This window comes from Myodes glareolus, chromosome 13, assembly GCF_982192425.1.
Source record: "Myodes glareolus chromosome 13, mMyoGla1.1, whole genome shotgun sequence".
NCBI lineage: Eukaryota > Metazoa > Chordata > Mammalia > Rodentia > Cricetidae > Myodes > Myodes glareolus.
Window position 1 is genome coordinate 52,434,287 of NC_142038.1, and position 24,144 is coordinate 52,458,430.

General features: G+C 43.7%; 1 protein-coding gene across 1 annotated transcript in view; it reads left to right on the plus strand.

Annotated features, from left to right (window-relative positions):
* Nucleotides 1-3,775: 3,775 nt before the first annotated feature.
* Etf1 (eukaryotic translation termination factor 1) overlaps nucleotides 3,776-24,144 on the plus strand; it is a 33,228-nt gene continuing 12,859 nt past the window's right edge. Inside the window, exons 1-2 of the mRNA XM_048442454.3 lie at nucleotides 3,776-3,905; nucleotides 4,065-4,168. Of these exons, the coding sequence (XP_048298411.1) occupies nucleotides 4,083-4,168 (86 nt within the window). The 5' untranslated portion in view covers nucleotides 3,776-3,905; nucleotides 4,065-4,082. The remainder of the gene's footprint in view (nucleotides 3,906-4,064; nucleotides 4,169-24,144) is intronic.

Genomic DNA, 24,144 nt, shown 5'->3' on the forward strand with positions numbered 1-24,144 from the left:
TGTCACTGGTGATTGAACCTAGGACTTAAAGCCATTGGAAGTACATCTGCCAGCACATGAAGGTGTTTTGTTGCTAAGGATCAAACTCGAAACTTGTCTTGAGCAAGTTCTATTGACAGCCCAAGACAACAGATTTTTGTTGGTGTGTGTTTTGTTTGGGGGACAACTGTGCAGTGAAGGGTGACCTTGAATTTCTGATCTTCCCTCAGTCTCACAAGTATTCACCCCCATACCTGGTGGTATATGGGGTACTGGGGATGGAGCCAGCCTCATGTACACGAATAAGCAGTTTACCAGCAGAGCTGCACCTTCATTGGTCTTCCTGCTTCAGCATCCCAAGTACCAGTGCTCACTACCCTGCTCAGAATTAAAAAAAAGGCTTTGTTTAATACCTGAGATGTGGTTTTCTCTATAGCCCTAGCTGTCCTGGAACTTGCTCTGTAGACCAGGCTAGCCTCAAACTCAGAGACCTGCCTGCCTCTGAACTGAGAGCTGGGATTAAAGGCGTGAGTGCCACCTCCTTGGTTAAGGGAAAAGTTCTTAATTAGGACAGGAATATAAAGAGGAATTAAAACCACAAGCATGGGTGATATTTCCTGAGCAACACAATTTGAATGGCCAGAATAAGCAGCAATTCTGTCGGTCTGTTTGGTTGGTGCTGCTGTACTGGTCGCCGGGTGGCTAGGAGAGCCCAACAATTGAGGGCTGAGACATCTATCAGATTTCCTGCTGCATCATCCTGAAGAGAGCAGCCGTGGGCAAACGATTGAGTCTGCAGCCTCAAGCAACTTTATAAGAGCATCAGACTGCTCCTGAGGATAAACCCTCATCCCCCTTTAGGACCTCCATGGCTTGACAAGTGGGAGCCATTCCAGCCACAACACTCAACTACTTCCTGGGCAGATAAGGAATCTGTTGTTTCCTCTCTTCTATTATGCTATTTTTACAACTTTAAAATCTTCAAATCTCTTAAGCTGTCATGAAACAGGGCACATAATAGCACAGTGGAACACTTCATACAGATTTGATGAACGTTACCTTGCGCAGTCCACACCTGATGCTTAACCCTAAGTATTTCAGCGTCCGCTTTACACGATTCCCACAATTATCAAGGTCAGGAAAATCAGCAATGAAATAACATTTTAATATATTATTCATATTAAAACTGTCAAGTATCTTGCTCACAGCTGAAATCCCAGCACTTAGGAGGCTGAGACTGGGGGATTCTCCAAATTTGGAGACAGCATAGACCACAATGAGACCAGTTTTCTATCTTAAACAATAAAAGCAATTCCTTTGATCAGAGCACAGGACGACATCAGTCCTAAAGTAAACTAAATCTGAAGTTCTTGAAGTTTCTGAATCAGAAGTTGGAGATTAGAAACAATGGTAGTGGTTGTAGGTGGAAAACTCTTTCTAACGTGGACTTAAGCCACTCCTTGTGCACTGATGTTTGTAGTGTAGCCCTGGTTGGCCGGGAACTCGCTCTGTAGTCCAGGCTGGCCTCGAATTTATAGAGATCCACCTGTCTCTGCTCCTGAGTGCTGGGATTGAAGGCATGTGTTACCATCGCCTGGCTCACACTGGACATTTTAAATTGTTCAAGATAGGGTCTCACACAATCCAGGTTTACTCTGCAGCTTGGGCAGCCCTTGAACTGAAGATCCTCCTGCCTCATTCTTTGAAGAATAGGAACTTAACCATGTGTCATTATCCTACCCTCCTCTTGCTTTTGTTTAAGATGGGAGTCTTATGTTCCCCTCCCTACTCAACTGACCACCTCGGTACCAGAGCGGCTGTGACTGGCTATGCTCTAGCCAGAACCACAGGCGTGCACCACTCAGTTTTCTTTTTTCCCAGCAACAGTGATGCAGTTCAAATTGAGAATTTTGCTCATGCCATACAAGTATTCTTCCACTGAGGTATATCCCAGTTCCATGTAAAATTTGTTATGGGACTCTGGTTGGGACAGGAAAAAAAAAGTCCCAAAACATTTACCCCTAGCAAGGGTTGCAGGTACAGGACATAAAGCAGGTGGAGTGTTTCCTAGCATCCTCAAGGCCAAGGTAATAGGCATGCATTTTAATGATGAATTGTTCGCATTCAACCACGGTGGCCAGGTGCCACCAGTATGTCCAATCCTGACACCACCGGGAGTTAGCACTAGATCCCACAAGTTAAGCACCTGTAGGTCTCCTTTGGATGCCTAGTAAGAGTTCCAGGCTGAACCTGACAAATGGGAACTTCTTGCTGGGTTTGACAACTTGCTAGAGTGGCTCACAGAACACAGGACACACCTTATGCATCCCAGGGGTTAGTACAAAAGATAAAGAATAACAGCCTAATGAGGGTCTAGGAGGATTCTGAGCTCATGAGCTCTTGCTGCTACTACAAATGAACCTTCCCGCTTTCCAAATGCTATGTTTGACATTAAAAGTTCCTGGATCACCTCTCCCCCTGTGGCTGCAGCACACTGTCAGTTTTATAGCCCCCCAAATATATTAGACTCCTAATTTACTCAACCAACACACTTTCTTTCAGAATTAGATTCCTTGTCATATACTCTCATAATATCCGTCGATTATTTTAATACACAAAACATAAAGATCGGCTGGGTTTACTGGTTCACACTTGTAACCCCATCATTCGGAAGGCTGAGGCAGGAGTGTTGCCCAGATTTTGATGCCAACAAACGAAGTTATAAAAATTACGAACGGCTGCCAAGCAGCGGTGGCGCACGCCTTTAATTCCAGTAATAGAGGTAGAGGCAAGCACTCTCTTGAGTTTGATGCCAACCTGGTCTACGGAGAAACCTGTCTGGGAAAAAAACTTTATGAACGATTATAAGCTCAACTGAACTGTGAATTCCATTAGAGTTAATATTACTTACTCGGTTCACTTCTAATTCTAGAAAACCTAGAGTTCAACAACTTGCTCGGAGTTCAAATCTTTGAGTGCACACAATTTGTGAAGTTGGAGACAGACGACTGGAAAGCTTAACACGTTGACAGTTCTAACCTTGCCAACGTTCTCCCCACCTCCACGCTCAACAGTTAACAAAACACGCATGCTCTCAGATACCTTGGGTCTCCAACCTCAGACAACCCCTCAATCCCCAAAAGTCCCAGATCCACAGTGAACCCACAGTAGCACTGAAACGACAGGAAACCGTCCTTCACCCCTGCGCAGCAGATCGGCTACAGCCTCGGCGAAGCTCCTGATCCAGACCTAGAGGCCAAGATTCTCAACTTTTGTTCACGAAGCCACGATACACGCAGGCGAACCGCACTTGATCAGCGACAAAGCTGACGGCGGAGAGACGTCCTCCAAGCTTTCCAAACACCTTTGACCACACGCACGTACATACGAGTCGGTCCGAGAAACAGGATTCTGTGTGGCAGAGCTTCAGGTGTCCGTTCAAGTGAAGGGGCAAAGAACGGAAGACAACAACCACTCTCTCGCGCCCTTTAAGAGACACCACCATTCCAGCCCATAGAAGCCGAGAAAATGCTCGCAGGGCCACCAGTGTCTGCCTGCTTCCTCCTCCAAGGCCGGCGGGGACGGAACAGAGGCGGTGCCTCCCGCTCTTCGGCCTACACCTCACAAGGCAGCGCGACCGCAGAGGCAGCCAATCAGCAGGCCTCTTGTAAGCGGAGACGCGAGAGCCAATGGGAAGTCGCGGCGCGCGCAGAGCCTCTGTGCGTCGCACCGGCCCCCTCCCTTCCGCCCGCCGCCTTCCACTCCGCCCCTGGCGGAGGAAGTGAGATCAGAGGCCCCATGTGAGCGGATTGCAACACATGCAGCTGCCTGGAGAGAGGGAGCCGGTGTCCTACGTCAGAGCCGCCGCCGCCGCGGAGCCGCCGCCGGGGAGGAGCAGCCGCTACCGCCCAGCACTGGGCCCCTAGGTAAAGCGGGCGTAGGAAAGCCGGCGCCCGATGCCTCGGGTCGGCGGGGCGGGGAGGAGAGGGCAGCTCGGGGGGTGGCGACGAAGGGGGCCTCTCTGCCCCAGCGGCGGCGCTAACTCTGTGGTCTTGGTGTCTCCGGGCCCCGCCGGGCCGCTCTAGGGAGGAGGAGGCGAGAAGATGGCGGACGACCCCAGTGCTGCCGATAGGAACGTGGAGATCTGGAAGATCAAGAAGCTCATTAAGAGCTTGGAGGCGGCCCGCGGGTGAGCGCCACGTCCGCCACCCCCCTGCACTCTTGGATCCGGGACCCTCAGGATGGCCGCCCCCACCCCGCATGGCCGGATGGGGAGAACCCGGCACTAGGCAACTCCCGCCTTTAGACCTCCGGGCAGTAGCCTCTGCCTGGAGGGCGAGGGTCGGCGCTGCTGGCCGGGAAAGAGTCCTCCCCCCACCTTCTGGGGATAAGGAGCCGGCTCCCACGGCTCACATCACTCAGTCCCCTCTCTGGAGAAAGTCCCTGCGACTTTTGTACCCCTCTCGAGCCCTTAAATCCAGCTCCTCACTTTTCGGGCTCCTGGTGCTGCCACCGACTTGTGTGCTGTTGGGGTAAAGTACTTGGCGCTCCTTTCCGAACGCCCTACCCTGATTTTCTATCTTACTCTCGCTTCATGTTCCTCAGCCAGGCCTCATTAAAATGGCCTCCCCCACTTGGACTTTCAAGTCCCGTGTGGGTGAAGTTTTGATGGGGGCTGTAAAGGAGAGTTGGCCAAGGGAGATCTTCCCGGCTCACCTTTATTTGTCTGGGTCTTAGACCTCTCCGACTTGCCGTAAGTTTTCTAATTTCCCCGGAGCTTCCTGGTTTTGGCTGTTCCAAGACTTGCCTATAAACCGAAAATGCCAGCGTGTGCGGGATGGGCTGGTGGTGGTTTTTTTGTTAACAAATGTCTTGTGTGCTCATTCAAGATAATTCCAGGTAATGTGACTGTTTGATAGGAACCATAACATTAGAGTCCTTGTTTGCTGTTCTTTGTAACTTCTTGGGAATGTCACTGGCGAGTTTCGTGATAGATTAATAATGCTGTGGAAATTCAAAACTGACTTAAAGGGAGCGTTCAGGCTCCTGTAAGTTTTTATAAGAATTTGTTAGTGTGTTCATTCCTGGGTGAATAATCTAGGTTGAAAGTAGCCATATGTTTGCTTTTTGTGCGTTTGCCAGAGGTATTTGTGTTGCTTCCTTGTATTGCTGTATTTACTTTCCCAATTATAGAAACTTTTTACTGTTTGGCTTGCCCCCACCTAAAGTGGAACAATATATATTGCTGCACTCCAGAGCATAGTTATAACAGAGTGTCTTTCTTCCAGGCCATGTGGGAAGTTGACTTCGGCCCACAATTGAGACATTCTGAGTTTCAGCCCGAGTTTGTTACTGAAGGGTAATTTGACAGTGGTGTGATGACCGCGTTGGCACCGAACTCATTAACTTTTTAGATAGATTCAGCTTCATTCTACCGAAGTTCATGTTTTTAAAGCCGGATGCGTTTGCTTTGTTTTATTCTTAATAAATGAGCAGCTCTAATTTCTGTTTGAGATTAGAGGCGTGAAAGCTCAGCCTGAAGGTGTTTGCTCATCCCTTTGATGTAGTATAAAATCTTGAGATAAGGGTAGATAGATGCTTTTGTTTTATTTCTTAGGGTGTTTTGTTTTAAATGGAATATAAAGACTTTCTCATAGGAACTTGTGCCGTGTGGAGAGTAAAAATAAATAAGCCCAAATGTGAAAATCATATAGGAATGGTAATAGAGGTCATGATTCATTAGGACTCCAAGAATTAGCCAGGTACTGTTGTTTCAGTAGGCATCCTTTTTTTGTTACTTAAAGCTTTCTGTGGGGTACTCATTTGTGAATTCCTCCTGTTACACAGTCTCAAGTTGGACTTGAACCTGTAGGTTCAATCAGTGCTTTGATTTAGGCTTCTTTTATTAGAATTTGGATATGGTGCATTCTCTGAAGCAGTTACAATACGAATTCTTATACTAGTTTGCTCGTTTGAGAGAGGTTAACATTGAAGGCGTGGTAAGCTACTTTTCTTTCTCCTAGTTGATCTCATTCTTCGATTTGTTCCTAGCCATAGTTTCTAACTACTTGAAAGTGTTAAGACTCTCTCTTAAAAGTCTTTGGAAACTTTATTTTCTAGTTTAGAAAAGTTCAGTAAAGTTTGAAGCATGCTAAAGAATATGTTAGACAAGATTACGCTGTCTGTATTAGCTAGGGACTCTTCCTCTAAACAAGTAATGTAATATATAATCTTTTCCTGCTTTGCTTAATAATTTAGCCAGGATCTGGTTGCACCTCGAACCCATGGAAATGCTAAAATCTCAGATGTTGGTCAGGGAATCAAAAGTTTGTTGTATGTGGCTCAGAACTTTCTTGGTACGTATCAGTTTCTTTTGGGAAATGGCAAGATTTCGTTCTCATGGCTGAGTTATATTAGTTTTAAGTGCCCCTCCCCCCTAAAAAATTTTAATGGTTTTGTAAACCAAGCTTGCCTCCAACTCATTATGTGGCAAGCTGAAGCTGGCTTGACTTCTGGTCTGCCTCTATCCCCCAGGTGCTGGGGTTATAGGATGAGCCTGGCTAATACTAAAATATTTTTAGGATGATTGTGGTGAACCTTAAAAACAAATTAAATGGCAAAATGGATCCATATGTGTCAGTCTTTGAAGGTGCCCCAGTTGAACATGTGTAGAATGGTCTCAAAAGTAAATAGGAACTTGTGGGCAGGTTTAGGATGTGGGTCTCCCCCCCCCCCCATTAGCTTTCTTTAACTTCTGTGTGTGTGTGCATGGGTATTTGTAGAGGTCAAAGGACAACTTTGTGGTGTTGGTTTTCTCCTTCTACTTTAAGTCATGTTCTGAGGCTGGAATGCAAGTCACCAGAGCCCCAAATTTTTTGAGTCTTGTTCTTACTGTGTTGCCCTGGCTGGCCTCGAATTTGATGTATGGCCGAGGCTGGCCTCTAGCTCACAGAGGTGTGTGTGTGTCTGCTCGTATATATGCTGTCACCATTCTCAGCCTAAACACTACCTTTTTAAAGTTTGCCCAAATAAGTAATTTTGAAGTTTACTCAGTCAATATGAGGTTATCTTTTGATAACCAAATGTAGAGTAGCTTAAAAAGAACTACCCCCAAAATGGACTCATTAGTTAAAATACATGACAGGATGAAGTCACCTCAAAATGATTGATTGAGCACTTTCTCATAGATGCTTTGGATTGATATGTTGTCATTTAATGTTCACAACAACAAATGTCACCAGTTGATACGCAAAGCTACTGAGGCTGGGAGCTTAGATAACTTGTCTTGAATGTCAGAGTGTGAAAATGTGAGGCTCGCTAAGCATCAAACAAACTGCAGAGGCCTGCCTCTTTGACCTATGATTCTGAGCTTGATTTCCACGTGTGTAACTGCATAGTAATCCAGATTCTAGTTTGTGAACCAGTGTACTGGTTTGGAAAACTGTCTTTTCCAAAATCTACAAGACTAGTCTTAAAAATTACTCTGAGTTCAGCAGGCTGTATTGTTGTGGAATTACATCTACAAAGGCTAGCTACTGAAGGAGAAATTTGATGGTCCTGTTTTATAGCACATGGTGTGTGAGCAGGTCGGAGTGTTCCTGTTTAGATGGGCTAATAGGATAAGCAGCCAGTTGTTCCTTACATATAACCCTCCCTAGTACTTACCCTGTATAAGTTTAGCTCTTTATGATTACTCTTAGTATATTACCCACAGTTGCCTTCTAAGGAAAAACATGTAAATAGCCAAAACTGGATCTAGTGCCACACGAGTTGAACCACACCTGGTTTCAAATAAGGAACTTAAAGCAGTTTCCAGGTCTTTTTGTTTTTTCTATTTTGAGATAAGGTCTCCTGTGTACCTGGTTGGACTTGTACTCTTGATCTTTCTGCCTCAATCTCCGAGATGCTGTGATTATGGGAATGAGCCGTGGCCATTGAATGACCAGTTCATTGCTCTAGTTGCTGGAAAAAGAAATGGTCCTGAGTTCAAGGTCAGTTGACTACAGGAGACCCTTCTGTAAATATATTTCTCCTCTTAATAAAAGAAACCTTTTCTTTTTGGGGACAGGGTTTTCTCTGTGTAGCCCTAGCTATCCTGGCACTCTGTATCCTTGGTTGGCCTTGAACTCAAAGATCCACTTGGCCTCTGCCTCCCCAGTGTTAGGAGTGCCACCACTGCCCAGCAGAACATTCTCAAACTAGTGAATTTCAGGTAGTTTTTGGTTTTATTCATTTCTCAATATTCTTTTTTAAATGAGGCTAAATTTGGATTTTAAAGATATTTTAATAAGGTTTAAGCATGCAGATTAAAGGACTGTGTTACTCAGAAGAAAGTAAGACACACCCAGAAAGTGGTATGGGCTTCTTAAGAGTGTAGGGAAGTGAGCTTTTCATATTCTTGAAGGTGTGATTGTGACTCAGGTGATACATTGGCTAAGGATCCTACTTGATGACACAGTTATGAAGCTAGTGTATATGATTTTCAGCACTTCTCTCCAAAAAAGAAAGTCTTAAGAGTGATAGCTTACAGTCATTCGGTCTTCTTTCTCCTCATTTCATACCTCTTTCCATCCCTTCCTCCATTCCTTCTTGTTTTGCACACTCCGTGCATTTGCAAATATATATTGGGAGGAAGAGTGCTGGAGATTGAACTTAGGGTTGCAAACAAGCACTGAATGAATGTTCCAAACCATTTTTAAAGATACTGGTTTTGCTGGTAGTGGTTGAACTCAAGGCCTGTCCATTTCTGGCAGTCACCCTGTTACTAAGCCACAACCTGAGCTCTCTGAGTCTTTGGGAGTTAAGAAAGAATCTCACTCAGTTTTTACTGCTGGCCTGTTTCAGACTTGGCAGCTATTTTCTAGGCTTTCATATATCTACCTAAGCCATTAAAGATTCAGGCTCATTCATCCCTTTGTCTTGTGTGACATGTCCTATCTTAGATTTTAAAATGAAAAACAGGAGAAGAGTCAAGAATCAGAATAGTTATGATACAGGGGAGAGGTGAATATAAAACCAATTGCAGAGACTTGTTTGACATATGACAGGTTATATGTATTTAACTATGCATAGAAATCTTGGATTGTGCCAGGCAGTGGTAGCTCGTGCCTTTAATACCAGAATTTGCAAGGCAGAGTCAGGCAGATCTCTGTAAGTTCAAGGCCAGCCTGGTCTCCAAAGAGTTCCAGGACAACCAGGGCCGTTACATAGGGTTTCCTTGTTATGTTAGTCCTATTATATACATTGATCTTTAGAAATATCTTACAGGAGCTAGGTCTAATGGCATGGGAGTAATTTTAGCTACCTGGGAACCTGAGGCAGGAAGTTACATGTTCAAAGTCTGCCTGGATAACTAAATGACATTCTGACTCAAAATAAAATGTAAAAAGCAGTCTTGTGATACAATTCAGTGGTAGAGTACTTGCCTAGCGTGTTCAGGGTGAGTCTGTCTCAAAAAATTTGGTGGAGAGTAATTGAAAAAGACCATTGTTAACCTCTGGCCTCTACAGGTACCTGCACACAGAGGAAGGGGAGTGATGAATGCATCCAATTAGGATGTGGTAGTCTTCCTCAGGTAACCCTCCAAGTGTCTTAATTCAGAACTAATCCTAAGAGCTGGAGTATTCTGTTCAAGAGTCCTATGTCCTGTGGATCTAATGAACAAACTTTGAATTTCGAGTCTTGACATTGCGGTAGGAGATGTACTTAATCCTTCCAGGGAAGGGAGATCTCTAGACACATTGTTCAGTAAGCAAGTGTACAGTGTTAGCATGCATTTACAGTGGCATGTAGTAAGGTATTTTTCTATCCTTCCTGCCACACTACATAGACCAATTGGATGTACCCTTTAACAAGAGGATTCTTCTTTGAACTAGGGCTTGAGAGAGTACTTGCATGCTAGTTCTAGTAAGATACTTGCTTGTAAGATACTAGTTGGAGTCTGCTTGAAGAGTGGGAAGGAATTTTTTTGCCTGCCCATTATCAGGTCTGTCTGTCCAGATGATCATCTCCAGCAGAGATTTCTGAGTCTATTCTCCAGGAATCTCAGAATAGAATCTTCTCCTAGGATACATTCTGTAGGTGTCTTTTCATTCTTTTGCAGCCTGCTATCTTAAGAGGGAATGGGGGGGGGTGGAAGGTTCGAAGCTCTTTTCCATGAGGTTAGAAATTATATGGCTTCCCACTCAGGCACCGAGAGCTCCGTGAGACTGCCTCTAATAGCAGGCTTTAGCATTGCCATTTGACATACTTCTGATAACCAGGGACCACTGGCCTATACTTGGTGTCTTGAGACAAAGTTTTGCTTTGTTATCCGGACTAGACTAGTCTTGAACTCTTTACAAGTTCAAGCCTCTGCCTCAGCCTCCCAAGTGCAGGATTATAGGCATCTAACATTGATCCTTTAATACTTCCTTGACTTTTGGTTTGGTTTTTGTTTTTCAAAATAGGGTTTTCTCTGTGTAGCCCTGACTGTCCTGGAACTCACTCTGTAGACCAGGCCCTTGAACCTACAGAGCTCCACCTGCCTCTGTCTCCTGAGTTCTAGATTAACTTTTCTTTTATGTCTGGTGTCTTGGATTGATAGAGAGAAAGAGGTCCACTCTTAAATGTTTTGGCCAGGCCAGGCTAGCTATGTGTCCATCCTCCCCACCTCCACCCCTAACAGGGTTTCTCTGTGTAGTCCTGACTGTCCTCAAACTCAGAGATGCACCTGCCGCTGCCTCGTGCAGGGATTAAGAGTGTGCATCAGGCTAATTTTGAGCTTGTGAGTTAAGCGATCATCAATTTTAACCTCTTGAGTAGCTGGGCCTGCAGACATGACCCTGGTTAGAACTGTGGTTTACTGTTGTCATATTATCATTGATCTTCTAAAATCTCCTTTAAGGGGAATGATCTTTGTCGGGGGTTTTGTCTTTTTCCCACTGTGTCTTTTATTTATATTTGTGGTACTGCGTGGGGATCAACTCCAGGACTTAGCTCATCCTACACAAGTATTCTACCCCTGACCTACCACGGCTCCATCCCACCATGTCTGTGACCTTCAAGTTATGATTTTATCCACATATCAAATATTAAATCCACAAATGCTTTTTTATTATTAATCAGTCAAGCTTATCAAACCCTTTGTAGTGAGTTAGACAGGTATTTAAGAAAAAAATGTATATAATAAAATGAGAAGGTGGGGGCTCATGAGCTGGCTCAGTGAATAAAGATGCTTGCGGCTAAACATCAGGACCTAAATTCTATTCTTGGAACTGACACACACAGACACACACACACAAGTAAATACATGTAATAATAGTTTGTGGTTTGGGGGGGACCTTTTTTCTTTTTTTCTTTCCAAGTTCTGTGATTTCAGGCAGTAGTCACGAGCCCAGTTTATAGTCTTAAATGACATATTGGATATTATTAAAAATAATAAGGTAACTACTTGAACAAAAATTAGAAAGTATCTTAGCAAGGCAGGTGTTTTAAAAAAAAATGTTACTTTGAGGGGCTGGAGAGATGGTTCAGCAGTTAAAAACTGCTTTTTGTTTTGTTTTTTTAAGGATTGTTACCATGCATGCTAAATAATAAAGTAGCCAAGCCCACACTTGTAATCCCAATAGTGGGGAGGCTAAGGCTGGAGGATCACAACTTCAAGGCCAACCTGAGCAATGAGACCCTTACTCAAAAGAGAAAAGATTACTTAGTGCTTGCCTACTGTGTACAAGGCACTGCAGAAAAGTTGGTTTGGGCATTGGTGATATATTATGTGGCTGGAGACTCTTTGACATGGTAGAATAAAACTGTTACTACACTTTTACAGTTGGGATGTTTCATTATTTTGAGTTAAGATCTCCAAAACTGGCCCTCCTGTCTCTACTTCCCAGGGTACCCCATAGCTGCTGTGGGTCATTCTTGTATTGTACAGAGGATTGAAGCAGTTAAAATCTTTTTGAGTTACTGGAAATTGAACCCATGACCTCTTGAATGCTGGACAAGTGTTCTTCCACTAAGCTGCATAGTCTTGGACCCCAAAATTCTGTTTGTTGTTGTTTAGATTTAACTTATTTTAATGAATAAATGAATGTGTGTGTGCGCGGATGCCTGAAGAGGCCAGATTACCCTGGAGTTACAGGCGGTTGTGAACTGCTTGATGTGGATTTGTAGACTGAACTCAGGTCCTCTGGAAGAGCAGCAAGTGCTCCAGCCTTAACATGTTTGTTCTTAATGAGCATTGACGGTGAGGGAAGTAAGTGTGTATTCAAAAGACAATTAATGGGAGATTTGTGCTTTTTTTGTTTGTTTTTGTTTCTTTTCAAGACAGGGTTTCTCTGTGTCGCTTTGGAGCCTGTTCTGGAACTCACTCAGACCAGGCTGGCTTTGAATTCACTGAGATCTGCCTACCTCTGCCTCCCTAGTGCTAGAATTAAAGATGAGCAGTATCACTGCCTGGCTGAGAGTTGTGCTTTTCCTTTATTTCAAAATACTTTCACATTGGTCAAGAAAGACTCGTTGTCATCCCTTTCATACTTTCCTATCTAGAGCCCTGACAGTGAGATCCTAATGTTGATTGAGATTGCTATCTTCTTGTAGTGCATTGTTTTGACAAAACTAGAGAAATTTTCCAACTTCTGCTGCTTCCTGGTGGAATATTCCAGTATGTAGTGTTGGCGTGTTCTGTTAGTAAGGGTGGCTATTACCAAGTGTGTTTTTGTTTTAGAGGATAGAGTGGTCTGCTTTTGGTGATAAAATGCTAAGATGATCCTTGTAAACTGCTGAAAAATGGCTGCTACATTAAATCATTCTGTACCTGCAAGCATCAGGACTGTATGCGGGCATGTGTGACGTGCCTGCTGTCAGGATTACTTGTGGCAGTCACTTCTTTCCTTCCACCAGGTGAGCTCCAGGGATTGGTCTCAGGTCATAAGACTTGACAGTAAATTACTTTAACCAAGCCATCTTGTAATCTTCTCTCCCTTCTCTTTTTGTAGACAAGGTCTCAAAGTAGGCCCTAAGCAGCTGACCTTTCTGCCACCACGCCTTGTTTATGTGATGCTAGAGATCAAACCCAGGGACTCCTGCATGCTACCACCAACTAATTTATGTTCCCAGCCCGATGACAAATTTTCTAGTTCTAATTTTGTGTTCTAACCAAGCTCTGTCCACCTCTTGACCTGCATTGTAGATAGTGGCATTAAGGTGATCCTCAAAATCACCTTAAAAAAGAAAGTGGGAATTATTATGGGTAAAATAGTATCCTGGCCTTTTTAATGACTTTTATTTTTTGTGAATTGGTATTTTTCCTGAATGAATGCCTGTATGTGGGTGTTGGATCCCCTGGAGCTGAAGTTGCATAGTTGTGAGCAGCTGCCTTGTGACTTGAAACTTGAATGCGGGTCCTCTGGAAGAGCAGCCACTTAACCATCTCCCCAGCACTGGTTTTTGTTTTTCAAGATAAGGTTTCTTAGTCCTCCTCCTTTAATCCTAGCCCTTGGGAGGCAGATACGGGGTGGATCTCTGTGTTCGAAACCAGCTTCAAACTTGCTTTGTGGACAGACCATGCTGGCCTCAAATATAAAGAGATCTACCACACCTGGAAGGTTGAGCTTTTTAGTAAGGTGGAAGCCGAGAGACAGTTATTTTAAGATAGCATGTGTTGGGGGAGGGCCTTGGACTTCCCACAGGACAGAGTACCCTGCCCTCTCTTAGGACTGGAGGGGAAGAAGGGAGGGTAAGTAGGGGAGCAGGAGAAAATGGAAATTTTGAATGGTATTAATAAAGCAATAAAAAAAAAGAAAGCCTTAAAAAAAATAGCATGTGTTCAAGCCGGGCGGTGGTGGCGCATGCCTTTAATCCCAGCACTCGGGAGGCGGAGGCAGGCAGATCTCTGAGTTCGAGGCCAGCCCTGGACTACGAGAGCTAGTTCCAGGACAGGCTCCAAAGCAATAGAGAAATCCTGTCCCGAAAAACAAAAACAAACAAACAACAACAACAACAAAAAAAAAACTAAGGGGTGACTGACTTTATTGAGACTGGATCTCACGACATGCCCAGACTACCCCCCAAAAGCATTATTGTCCTACCTCAGTGTTCCAAGGAGTTACATAAGTAGATCATCATATCCACCTTGGAGTAGAAAGTGTTCAGTTGAATAAACATCTGATGCATGCTTATCAGAAAGTGTATTGACACCGGGTGCGTTGGCTCTCACCTTTAATCCCAGCACTTGAGGCAGAGGCAGACAGATCTCTGGATTTGAGGCCGGCCTGGCCTACAGAGTGAGTTCCAGGAAAGGCAGGGATATGCAGACCCTGTCTTGAAAATGGCAAACAAACAAAGGTGTTGGAGGAGACTGCTCTTTAGTTTCCTGGCCACTCGGACCCGAGTAATCACAGAAACTTAATTACAACACTGTTTGGTCAATGGCTCAAGCATATTCCTGGCTCTCTTATATCTTAAATTAACCCATTTCTATTAATCTTTGTATCACCATGAGGCTGTGACTACCAGTAAGGTTGCAGCAGGGGTCTTTCTCCTTCAGCAGCTACATGGGTGGCATTTACCTGACTTTCTTTCTTTCTCTCCAGCTCTCTCTGTTCAGTGTTCCCGCCTGGTTTAACTCTGCTAAGCCATTGGCCAGAACAGTAACCAAAAAAGCAACACATATACAGAAGGATAACCCACATCACAAAGGTGTTGGGGCCCAGGAAAATGACTCAGCAGGTAAAAGTGCTTCCTGTGCAAGCTTGGTTACCTGAGTTGAATCTTCAAAACCTGTGTTGAAGTGAAAGGGGATTAGTGACTCCCAGAAGTTGTTTCTCTGACCTCCTCATGTACACTATGGCACAGTAACAGATAAATAAATGAGCTGACCTCCAAACATGTTCTCACACAGAGAGATAACTGTAGCTAATATACTGCGTACAGAAGACCTTGCTCTTGTTGTCAGAGACTATTGATTCCTCAAGTATTTTACCGCCACTGTGTGCCGAAATGATTTCTACCCTTACGAGCTCCAGCCTGTGGCAAGGTAGCAGGCCTCTTTAAAATGGCTTGTACCCCGATGGAACGTATGCTACAAATGTAGGATTCAGCCATTTCTTTGGTATGGCTGTTTAATGTTTTAGATGGTGTTGAATGTATTGTGCCACCATCCTAGAAAAGTGGTTACCACTTGCCAAAGTCCACTCTGCCTCTGTGTGGACATAGCCAAGTTCAAATAATGCTCCTGTGGGGCTTCAAGGGCTCACCTCTTGTGCCTGTGGGGAGGGACTGTCGGAATATAGTTACCATTTAGTGATTACTTACTCTCTGCTCTTCAGACTGTATACTTAACACATCTTACAGAATCATCATGATCTTGTGAAGTAAATAGATAACAAGATTCTCAAGAATTTAGGTGATTTGTTTTGGATCAGATAGGCCAATAACAGATTAGAGCCGAAGCCTGGATATGCATGATTCCAAACCTGTACTCAAAGTCGTAAGATCACCTGTGTTTTTCTTCTGTTGGGGATGCCATCCCACTCATTACAGGATCAGAAGACAACTTTGGGCCTCTTACAGTTTGTCACTGTGCACACCGGGCTACTGGCCCACCAGCTTTCCGGACCTCCATTCTTTGCCTCCCATCTTACTGTAGGAGCAGTGAGATTACACATGGTCCCTATAGCTATCTTCTAGGAATTGGAACTTGCTCTCACACTTGCATGGCACATACTTTAACCACAGAACTCTCTTTCCAACCCACTTTAAAAGATGATCTAGGAAAAGAAGGAAGAATTGAAGTCTTATAGTGAGTCCAGTAAGGACAGTTTTGGGAAATTGGAGAGGAATTGACTGATTTCTTGGTCTCTATCATGGTTTTAGCATCTTTCCCAGAAATGGTCTAGGTCTAAGTTGATCTTCTGAGCATGATAATAACTTGGGTCATCTACATACTGGGAGGTACCCAATTGAATGTTGAGCTGAAAGAGTCTTAAACTGTGCTCAACCTCAGCTTGGGCTTTAGGGAGCAAATCTCTAGGCTGTTGTGATCCAGTCCTGAAATAGTTGTATTAGGAATGGTGACCTGTCTGATAAAACAACTGGTGAGGTGTGGGTGTTTTGTCTGGTCAAAGTTGTGTTATTCGGTATGATTGTATAAGTAGGATAGCTTAGTGTGTCTGTACTGCTAAAGCAGAATACCACAGATGCTGCTGGGCAGTGGCAAGGAAGTGTGACTTAAGTTTTAGTGTCTGGTAAGCACCCCCAAGATTTATTTGACTGCTACATCCTTCAGGAGGAACATCAATTTTTGTATGGCAGAAAGATCATACACACAAACATGTCTTCGCTGTTTTGTTTTTCTTTTTGAAATCTTGTTCATGTATGCATTTGGTTTTTGTGTGTGCGCGCCCATGTGCATCTGTGTGCATGTTTGTGCAGTGTCCTTGCACCTATGCATGGGTTTCTTCAGAGAATCACTGCTGCCCATGGGCAGGCTGAAATTGTTTTGTTTTAAGACAGAATATCGAATGACCTAGAGAGTCCTCAAACTCTCTATGCAGGTAAGGTTAAATTTCCAACACATGTTTGAGCACAGCATAGAGTAAATGCAGCTTGTGGGCTCTTTGGATTTCTGTTCTTGAATTTAGGCTTGTACGGCAGAGGTGCTTTGCCTTGAGCTGACCAAAAGATGGTCATGCTTGGAAGTACACAAGGTAGACACAGTGAATGTTTTGTGTTTGAGATGAGGTCTGGAACTTGCTATGTAAACCAAACCTTAGTAAGACTTACAGGTGAAAGGATACTTCGATATTGTTTGCCTGAAGTTGACCAAATACATGCATCCAATGCAAGTCAGGATCCACTGGTCACCTTCAATTTTCTTGTTATATATTCTGGGTAAAGTTGCCACAGAAATGCTTTCTTGTTGACAGTGTGGCAGACTCTGCTCTGTCTTATCCGATAGATCTGGGTAGAGGAACTTCCCTGTAACAATTGAGTGAGGAAAGGATAAGCTACTTACCATCTATCTAAATCTTTCCTTCCTGCATTGTCTTTGCTGTTTTAATTTGACCAAGTTGTTTGCTCTGTGTATTCACTACATTTACAAGTATTTCTTCCCTGTGGGTCCCAGAAGCTAGCCCTCCAGGTAAATCGTTGAAGAAAGTTCTTTGGTAATGGAAAGTATCCTGGTGAGTATGAGCAGGACAGAGGACCTTGGGAGCTTTGTGTTAAGTCATTGTTCTAGGGTGTATCTTGCTTTTTATGTCTTTTGAGTTTTTAAGACCTGTGTATGAATCATTGCTATATATCATGATTCAGTTTGTTTGTTTGTTTGTTTTCAATTACATTAAGTTTTGGGTTGGAGATGGGGGTCAGAGCAGTCTATTCTCTCCTTCTATCATGTGGTTTCCAGGAGTTGAGGTGTCTACCCGCTAAGCTGTCTCACTGGCCCCTCACTGGCCCTTGTTGCTGGCCTGGAACCCTCAGTATATCAGGTTGTACTCAAACAAAGCCATTCTGGCTTTGCCTCCTGGCTCAGCCTCCTAAAATCTGGGATTACAGGCATGCATTGCCAACCCCTGCATGCTGTATAGTGACTTGTTTGTGTCTTTGTCATCCTCCTTCTCCTGTGTGTGCTTGACGGGGGGGGGGGGGGTCAGGGGACAACTTCAGGTGTGTTGGTTCCACCTTGTTGGAGACAGGGTTTCTTTGTTTCACTTCCTGTTCAAGTAGCTGCCCTTTGGGTTGTGGGAATTCTCCAGTCTCTGCTTTCCATCATGAGCTAGGAGTGTTGTTATTGTTTTTTCTTTTGACATCTTCCCCACTCACTGACTAACCAGGAAGCCCTAGAGATCTCCCTCTCTCTGCCTTCTTAATTACAGGTTGTTTGAGGTTACAGCTTTTTATGTGAGTGCTGGGGATCTAGTTCAGATCCTCATGCTTCCAGAGACGGAGCTCTTCTCTGGCTGGAACATCTCCCCAGCCCTTATACTGGCTCTTTTCCTACGTTTGTTTGTTTGTTTGTTTGTTTGTTTGTTTGTTTGTGGGCACGGTCTTGCCATGGCTGTTTTGGGCTCTTTGTGTACCACCCTTCCAAGTGCTGGGATTATAAATGTGTAGTCGTTGCCTTTTTTTTTTTTCTCCTCTTAACATGTGTAGATGTTTAGCACCACGTGCATACCTGGTGCCCTCAGAGTCCGGAAAAGGGGCATTAGATCCCCTAGAACTGACTTCTTATGTGAGTCACTATATAAATAACTGGAGTCAAGCCCCTGGGACTTCTGGAAAAGCAGCTATTACTCTAACTGCCAAATCATCTCTCCGGTACCCTCACTGGTTCTTTTTAATTAGGGTCCTTTGATTTTGGAAAGAAGATATAGTGACAGCGGAGAATGTGAAGAAACTATTAGAATTAGAGAAGGCAAATAGAGTGTAGTGTGGCTCACACCCTTAATCCTAGCATTTGGGAGGCTGGGCAGGCAGATCTGGGTTCGAGCCCAGCCTGGTCTACATAGTAAGCACCAGGACAGCCAAGGATACATGGTGAGACCTTGTCTCAGAGATGGGGAGGTAGTGAGGATGAGAATATGCTGTAGCTTAGTCTTTATAGCTAGCAGCTTGTCAGGTGAGAACTCTTCTTTTACTAGTGTATGGAGATCTAACTCTAGGCCTTGCAGATGCCAACCAAGTACTTTTATCATTGAGCTTCATGCCCCTGATGCAAGAGTTTTGTTTCGCATTCTCCTTTTAAGAGGTGTTTGCTGTATGTGAACATGAAATACTCAACTTCCTTGAGATTTTATTCTTGTATTTACACAAACTGGTCTAACAGCTTTGACTTGCCTGTGGAGTAAATGAGTGTGTCTGCTCCACAACTTTCCTGGCAGAGGCCTTTAATCTGCTAGTGTTAAAGCTAACATAAAAATTATCAGGCAGCGTTAGTAGCCTGAACCATTCCTTCCTCAGCCTTGGAGTACTTGGATACAGACATGCACTATCCTGCTCTACTCTACCACAAGCTATGTTTTTAACATCTAGATTTCAAGCCTTTCTAGCCAAGTGTTTTAGAAATACGAGTTAAGAAGTAAATGTGTTCTCACCCCCTACACAACACACAGAGCAGGGAGAGTTATAGATGGAAACTGGTGGAAGGTAGTATTGTCCCTAAAATTTCGGAGTGGGTCAGAGATGGACACAATGTACTTTGGGTGAGAGCCGCCCTGCTCTGTCATTGTGGTCCTTATCCCCTTGACACGGGGTCTCTCACTGAACCTGAGCTAGGCTGGCAGCCAGGAAGTCCCTGCAGCCCTGTTGTTACCTCCCACCACTCCAGGGTTACAAGCACATGTTTTTATGTAGGTTCTGGGATTTGAACGCATGTCTTCATGAAAACTTGTACTAATAGAGCTATCTCTTCAGTGTAGTCTTAAGCTTTAAGGTAGTGTGTTTCACATTTAGCAACTTGGTAGAAATGTACCCAAAGAAACCTCTGGCAAATTATACTTCTGAATCTGTTTGTTTTGGTTTGTTTTTTGTTTGTTTGTTTGTTTTGGGGGTTTTGTTTGGTTGGTTGGTTTTTTTTTTTTTTTCTTTTTTTGAGACAGGGTTTCTCTGTGTTTAGCAGTCTGGCCTTGAACTCAGATCCACTTGTCTTTTCCAGTGTACTGGGAATAATGGAGTGCACCACTGTGCCCTGCTCTACTTCTGAACTTTTTAAACAGTGGGTTCCAGGAAATAACCATATCCTATCATTAAATGTGTCCACTGCTTTATCTTCTCTGGAGTGTTACATAGGGGGTGCAAGGTTACCCTACTGTTCTTACAGCAAAATTGAACCTGTCTTTGTGGAAAGTAGATAACCATTTATCTCAAGGTCATTACTCTGTCCTGCATGTCATTTTTTTTCTGGCTTTGAGGTGTTTGGGGTTTGCTCCGTTTGCCCCAGTAGTCTATTTAGCTCAGATGTTCTCGTCCTTAGGTCTGGATTCCTGTGCCGTCGACTGCTGTTCTCCCCACTCTACTCTGTCAGTCCCATCTCAGGGACTGTCCTGTAAACAAGGCTGTGCCTAGAGCTCTGGCCTGGTTGGGTTTCTTTGTTTTTGTTTTTTGAGACAGGGTTTCTCGGTAGCTTTGGATCCTAACCTAGAACTTCTTATGTAGACCAAGCTGTCCTCAAACTCCCAGAAATCTGCCTGCCTCTGCCGCACAAGTGTTGAAATCAAAGGAGTGCGTCTGCATCACCCAGCTTGAACTGGGTCCTTTGAAGAGAATTCCTATGGTTTCTAAAGTGAAGGTATATGCTTCCTTGAAAATTGTTTATGAGAGAGAGAATTGTTTGTATTTAAACTGACTTGTCTTGGGACTGGAGAGGTGGATCAGCAGGTAGAGCCCTGATTTCTCTTGGAGAGAACCGAGGTTCCAGGGGATTCACTGCCCTCTCTGGCATCTGAGGGCACCAGGGATGCAATAGTGCAGACAAGATAGGCTTGTATACAGGAAAAACACCATACACTTAAAGAATAAATAATTTTGTTTTGATTTGTGGATGGTTTTAGATAGGGTCTCTGTGTATATCCCTGACCGTCCTGGAACTCATGCTATAGACCATTATTAAATATAGGCATTATTAAAGGCATTAATTAATTAAAGGCATGTGCCACCATGTCCTGCTTTTTCTTTTTCTTTTTTGCGGGGGCAGGGGGGTTGACTTTACCTCTCTAGGGCCTGTAAGGTAGCTCCATAAGTAAATACATCTGATGCTCAAAAGCATAACAACCTGAGTTTGGTTTCTAAAAATTCATATGAAAGTAGAAGGAGAAAACTGACTCTACAAAGTTGTGTCCATCCCGTCGTCCCCCCCCCCCCCCACATACACTGTCTTTAAAACAAAACAAAACAAAAAAAACAGTGGCTTAAGGCTCCTGTGAAAATACAGACTCAGTAGCAGGGATAAAGGACACATGTACTCAGTTTGATCCACCCATTCCTGTGACGCTAATAATTACTAATATCCTTAAAGGGGTGTTTTGTTTTGTTTTTTTAAATGTGTGTGATGTGTATGTGTTTCTGTGACTATGTCTATGTTCTTACACCACATTCATGCATGCCTGATGTGATAATTGTGAGGGAATTGAGCCTCGGTTTTCTAAGGCAGTGCTTTTTTTTTTTTTTTTTTTTTTTTTGGCAGTGCTTTTAACTGCAGAACCCTTTCTCTAGAAAGATGTGTATATGTGCACATGGGATTCTAGGAAATGAGTTTAAAGGTGTTTCATATATGTACATAAAGTGTTACAGTCATATTTACCTGCTGTGTCTTAGTTGCTTTTCTGTTGCTGTGATAAAACACCACCAAAGCAGCATATAAAGGAAAGAGTTTCTTTGGGCTTATGGTTCCAAGAGATAGAGTCCTTTGTGGAGTGGAATCAGCTGACAGCTCACATCTCCAGCCATAAGCAAGAAGCAGAACTGGGACTAGCACCTAGTCTTTAAAACCTCAAACCCTGCCCCCAGTGACGTGTTTCTTCCAGCAAGGTCACACCTCCCAAATAATGCCACCAACCGGAGCATTCAAATGCCTGAGACTAATCTGCTTCCTTTTCCTAACTAGTCCACTTGTACTTGTGTGCGTGCTAGTGGGTGTATTGGCCTATCCATCTGTTATCACAGTGCCTTTTGTTAGGGTTTGTAGGAGCGCCTGCACCAAAAATGACTTTGAATTTCTGCTACTCCTGCCCCCAGCTGTGCTGGTGATTGAACCTGGGGTCTCACACTTGCTTAGCAAGCACTCTACTAACTGAGCTATATCCTAGCCCTAACTGATTTTCTTAATTAAAATGTAATTTACATACCATAAAATATACCCCTTTTAAAGGTATAACTTGGGGCTCTGTCCTAGTCTGTTGCCATGATAAAAACCCTGACACCAGGCAGCTTAGAAGCAAGAGTTTACTTGAGCAGCAGTTCCAGCCTGTGGTCCATCATTGTGGGAAAGTCAGGCAGGGGCTTCATTTCTGCAGTCAAGAACAGAGAAGAAATGTGTACATGCTTGTTGTGGAATATTATTTTAAGGTGTATTTTGTTCGTGTTACATTCATTTGCACCCGATGCTCCTAATAAAGAGCTGAATGATCGGTAGCAAGGATAGGCGGGACTGGCGGGCAGAGTGTGTCAATAGAAGGAGAGGAGGACATCAGGGACCAGCCACCAGCTACACAGACAGCCAAGAGTAATGGTGAGAGTAAGATTGCAGAAGTAAGAAAAGGAAAAGGCTCAGAGGTAGTCTGGATAACTTAAGAAAAGCTGGAAAGAAGAAACAAGCCAACATAAGGCCAGGAATTTATGAGAAGGAATAACCATCCCTTTATGAGCTGGGTGCGCCCCCCCCAAATAAGCTAAACGAGTAAAACTTCGCACAGCACATGCTTATAACAACTTTTCTACGTTTTCATAGTCAGAGTCTTCTATGTCCCATGGCACCTACCTATCTAGTTGTTTTCTGAATAAATACTTAATGTATGTAGAAGTAACTAGATAGCATGTGGTCTTACTATGATTGATTTTATTTGCTATAATTTAAACTCATGTGAATATCAATCTGTCTTAAAATTTATTTTAATTATGTATATGGGTGTGTGAATGCCATAGCATACATGTGGAGATAAGAGGACAGCCTAAGGGTATTGGCTCTCTCCTTAACACCACGAGTCCCAAGAGTCAAACTCAGGTCATCAGGCTTGACAATTAATTACCTTTCCCCACTGATCCATCCCGCCTGCTGGGATCATCCCATATTATACCTATGACATACTGAGTTTTTATTTTTCTGCAACCTGTATCTTCTCTTTTCTAAATTCACTTCTGTATGTGGAGACCAGAAACCAAGATTGGATGCCTTATCACTCCCAAGGTTTATGTGTATAAGTGTTTACCAGAATAGATGTTCGTGCATCATGTGCTTGTAGTGCCCACAGAGGTCAGCATAGGGCATCAGATCCCCCTGAACTGGAGTTACAGTCAGTTGCAAGCTGCCATGCACGTGCTGAGTACTGGACCAACTTGGGTCCAGTGCAAGAGCAACAGGTGTTCTAAACCACTGAGTCATTGCTCCAGGCTCTTGTTGTATGGCAAAGCTTTTCCTGGGGAGATGAAACACGCAACAGCTGTACTTACCCCAGATAGGGAACCCATGACAGACCACAGTGCCTTTCTGTGGTCTTTGCAAAAATGTCTGTCTATTCAAGCCCTTTTTCCAGTTTTATTTTGTGTTGGTGATTGAACCTAGTGCTTGCTTAGCAAACACTCTGCCACTGACCTATGTCCTTTGCTGGCTTTTGTTGATGTCTGTTTATGTGTAAGGCTTGTTTTGAGACAAGGTGGCCTCCTACCCAGACCATCTACCTGCACATACCTCTATGCCCAGGCTTTGCTGGTTTTTAATTTGGGTTGTCTTTTTGTCGTTGAGTGCTGGGAGTTGTTTACATGTTCTATGTACTCTTTTCAGAAATCTTACCACATAATTTTCACACGTTGTCTTATGTGTTATCTTTGTGTATGGTACACACATGGGTGTTTGTGTGCATGCACATGTGTGGAAGGAAACCAGAGACTGGCACCGGGTATTTTCCTTTATCAGTCTCCACTCGAACCTGTGAGCTCAGGGGATCATCCTAGTTTAGCCTCCTTAGTGCTTGCATGTGGCAGATGCCTTTACCTGCTGAGGCTTCTCTCTCTGGCATTAGTCACATTAACCAACTTTATGTGTATAGTCATTATGGATGAGTATGTTCACATTGTAAACCAGTCTTCAGAACTCTTTTCAACTTACAAAACTGGTTTATGTTGCTGCTGGCATGCCCTGCATTACTCCTTGGTGTTAGAGTTTGAACCTGTGACCTCATGCATGCTAGACAAAAACAACTAGAAATATTGAAACCAGGTGTAACTGCTGCTGATGGTGTTTTGAAAGTACAGGTTAAAGAGGTAGTATTCTCCTGGGCATACTTCAGCCTCATCTTTTGACACTAGATATTTGAATTTGTTTGGATACTTAATTAGGTTCTCCGTGCGTTATTCTCCTAAAATTTTAATTTGTGTGTTTGTACACGCATATTGTGTGGTAGACTTTATTGTCTACCTCTCTTGGAGCAGGTGTTACTAGGCATGTGCAGAACACCTGACATGTTGCAAGTC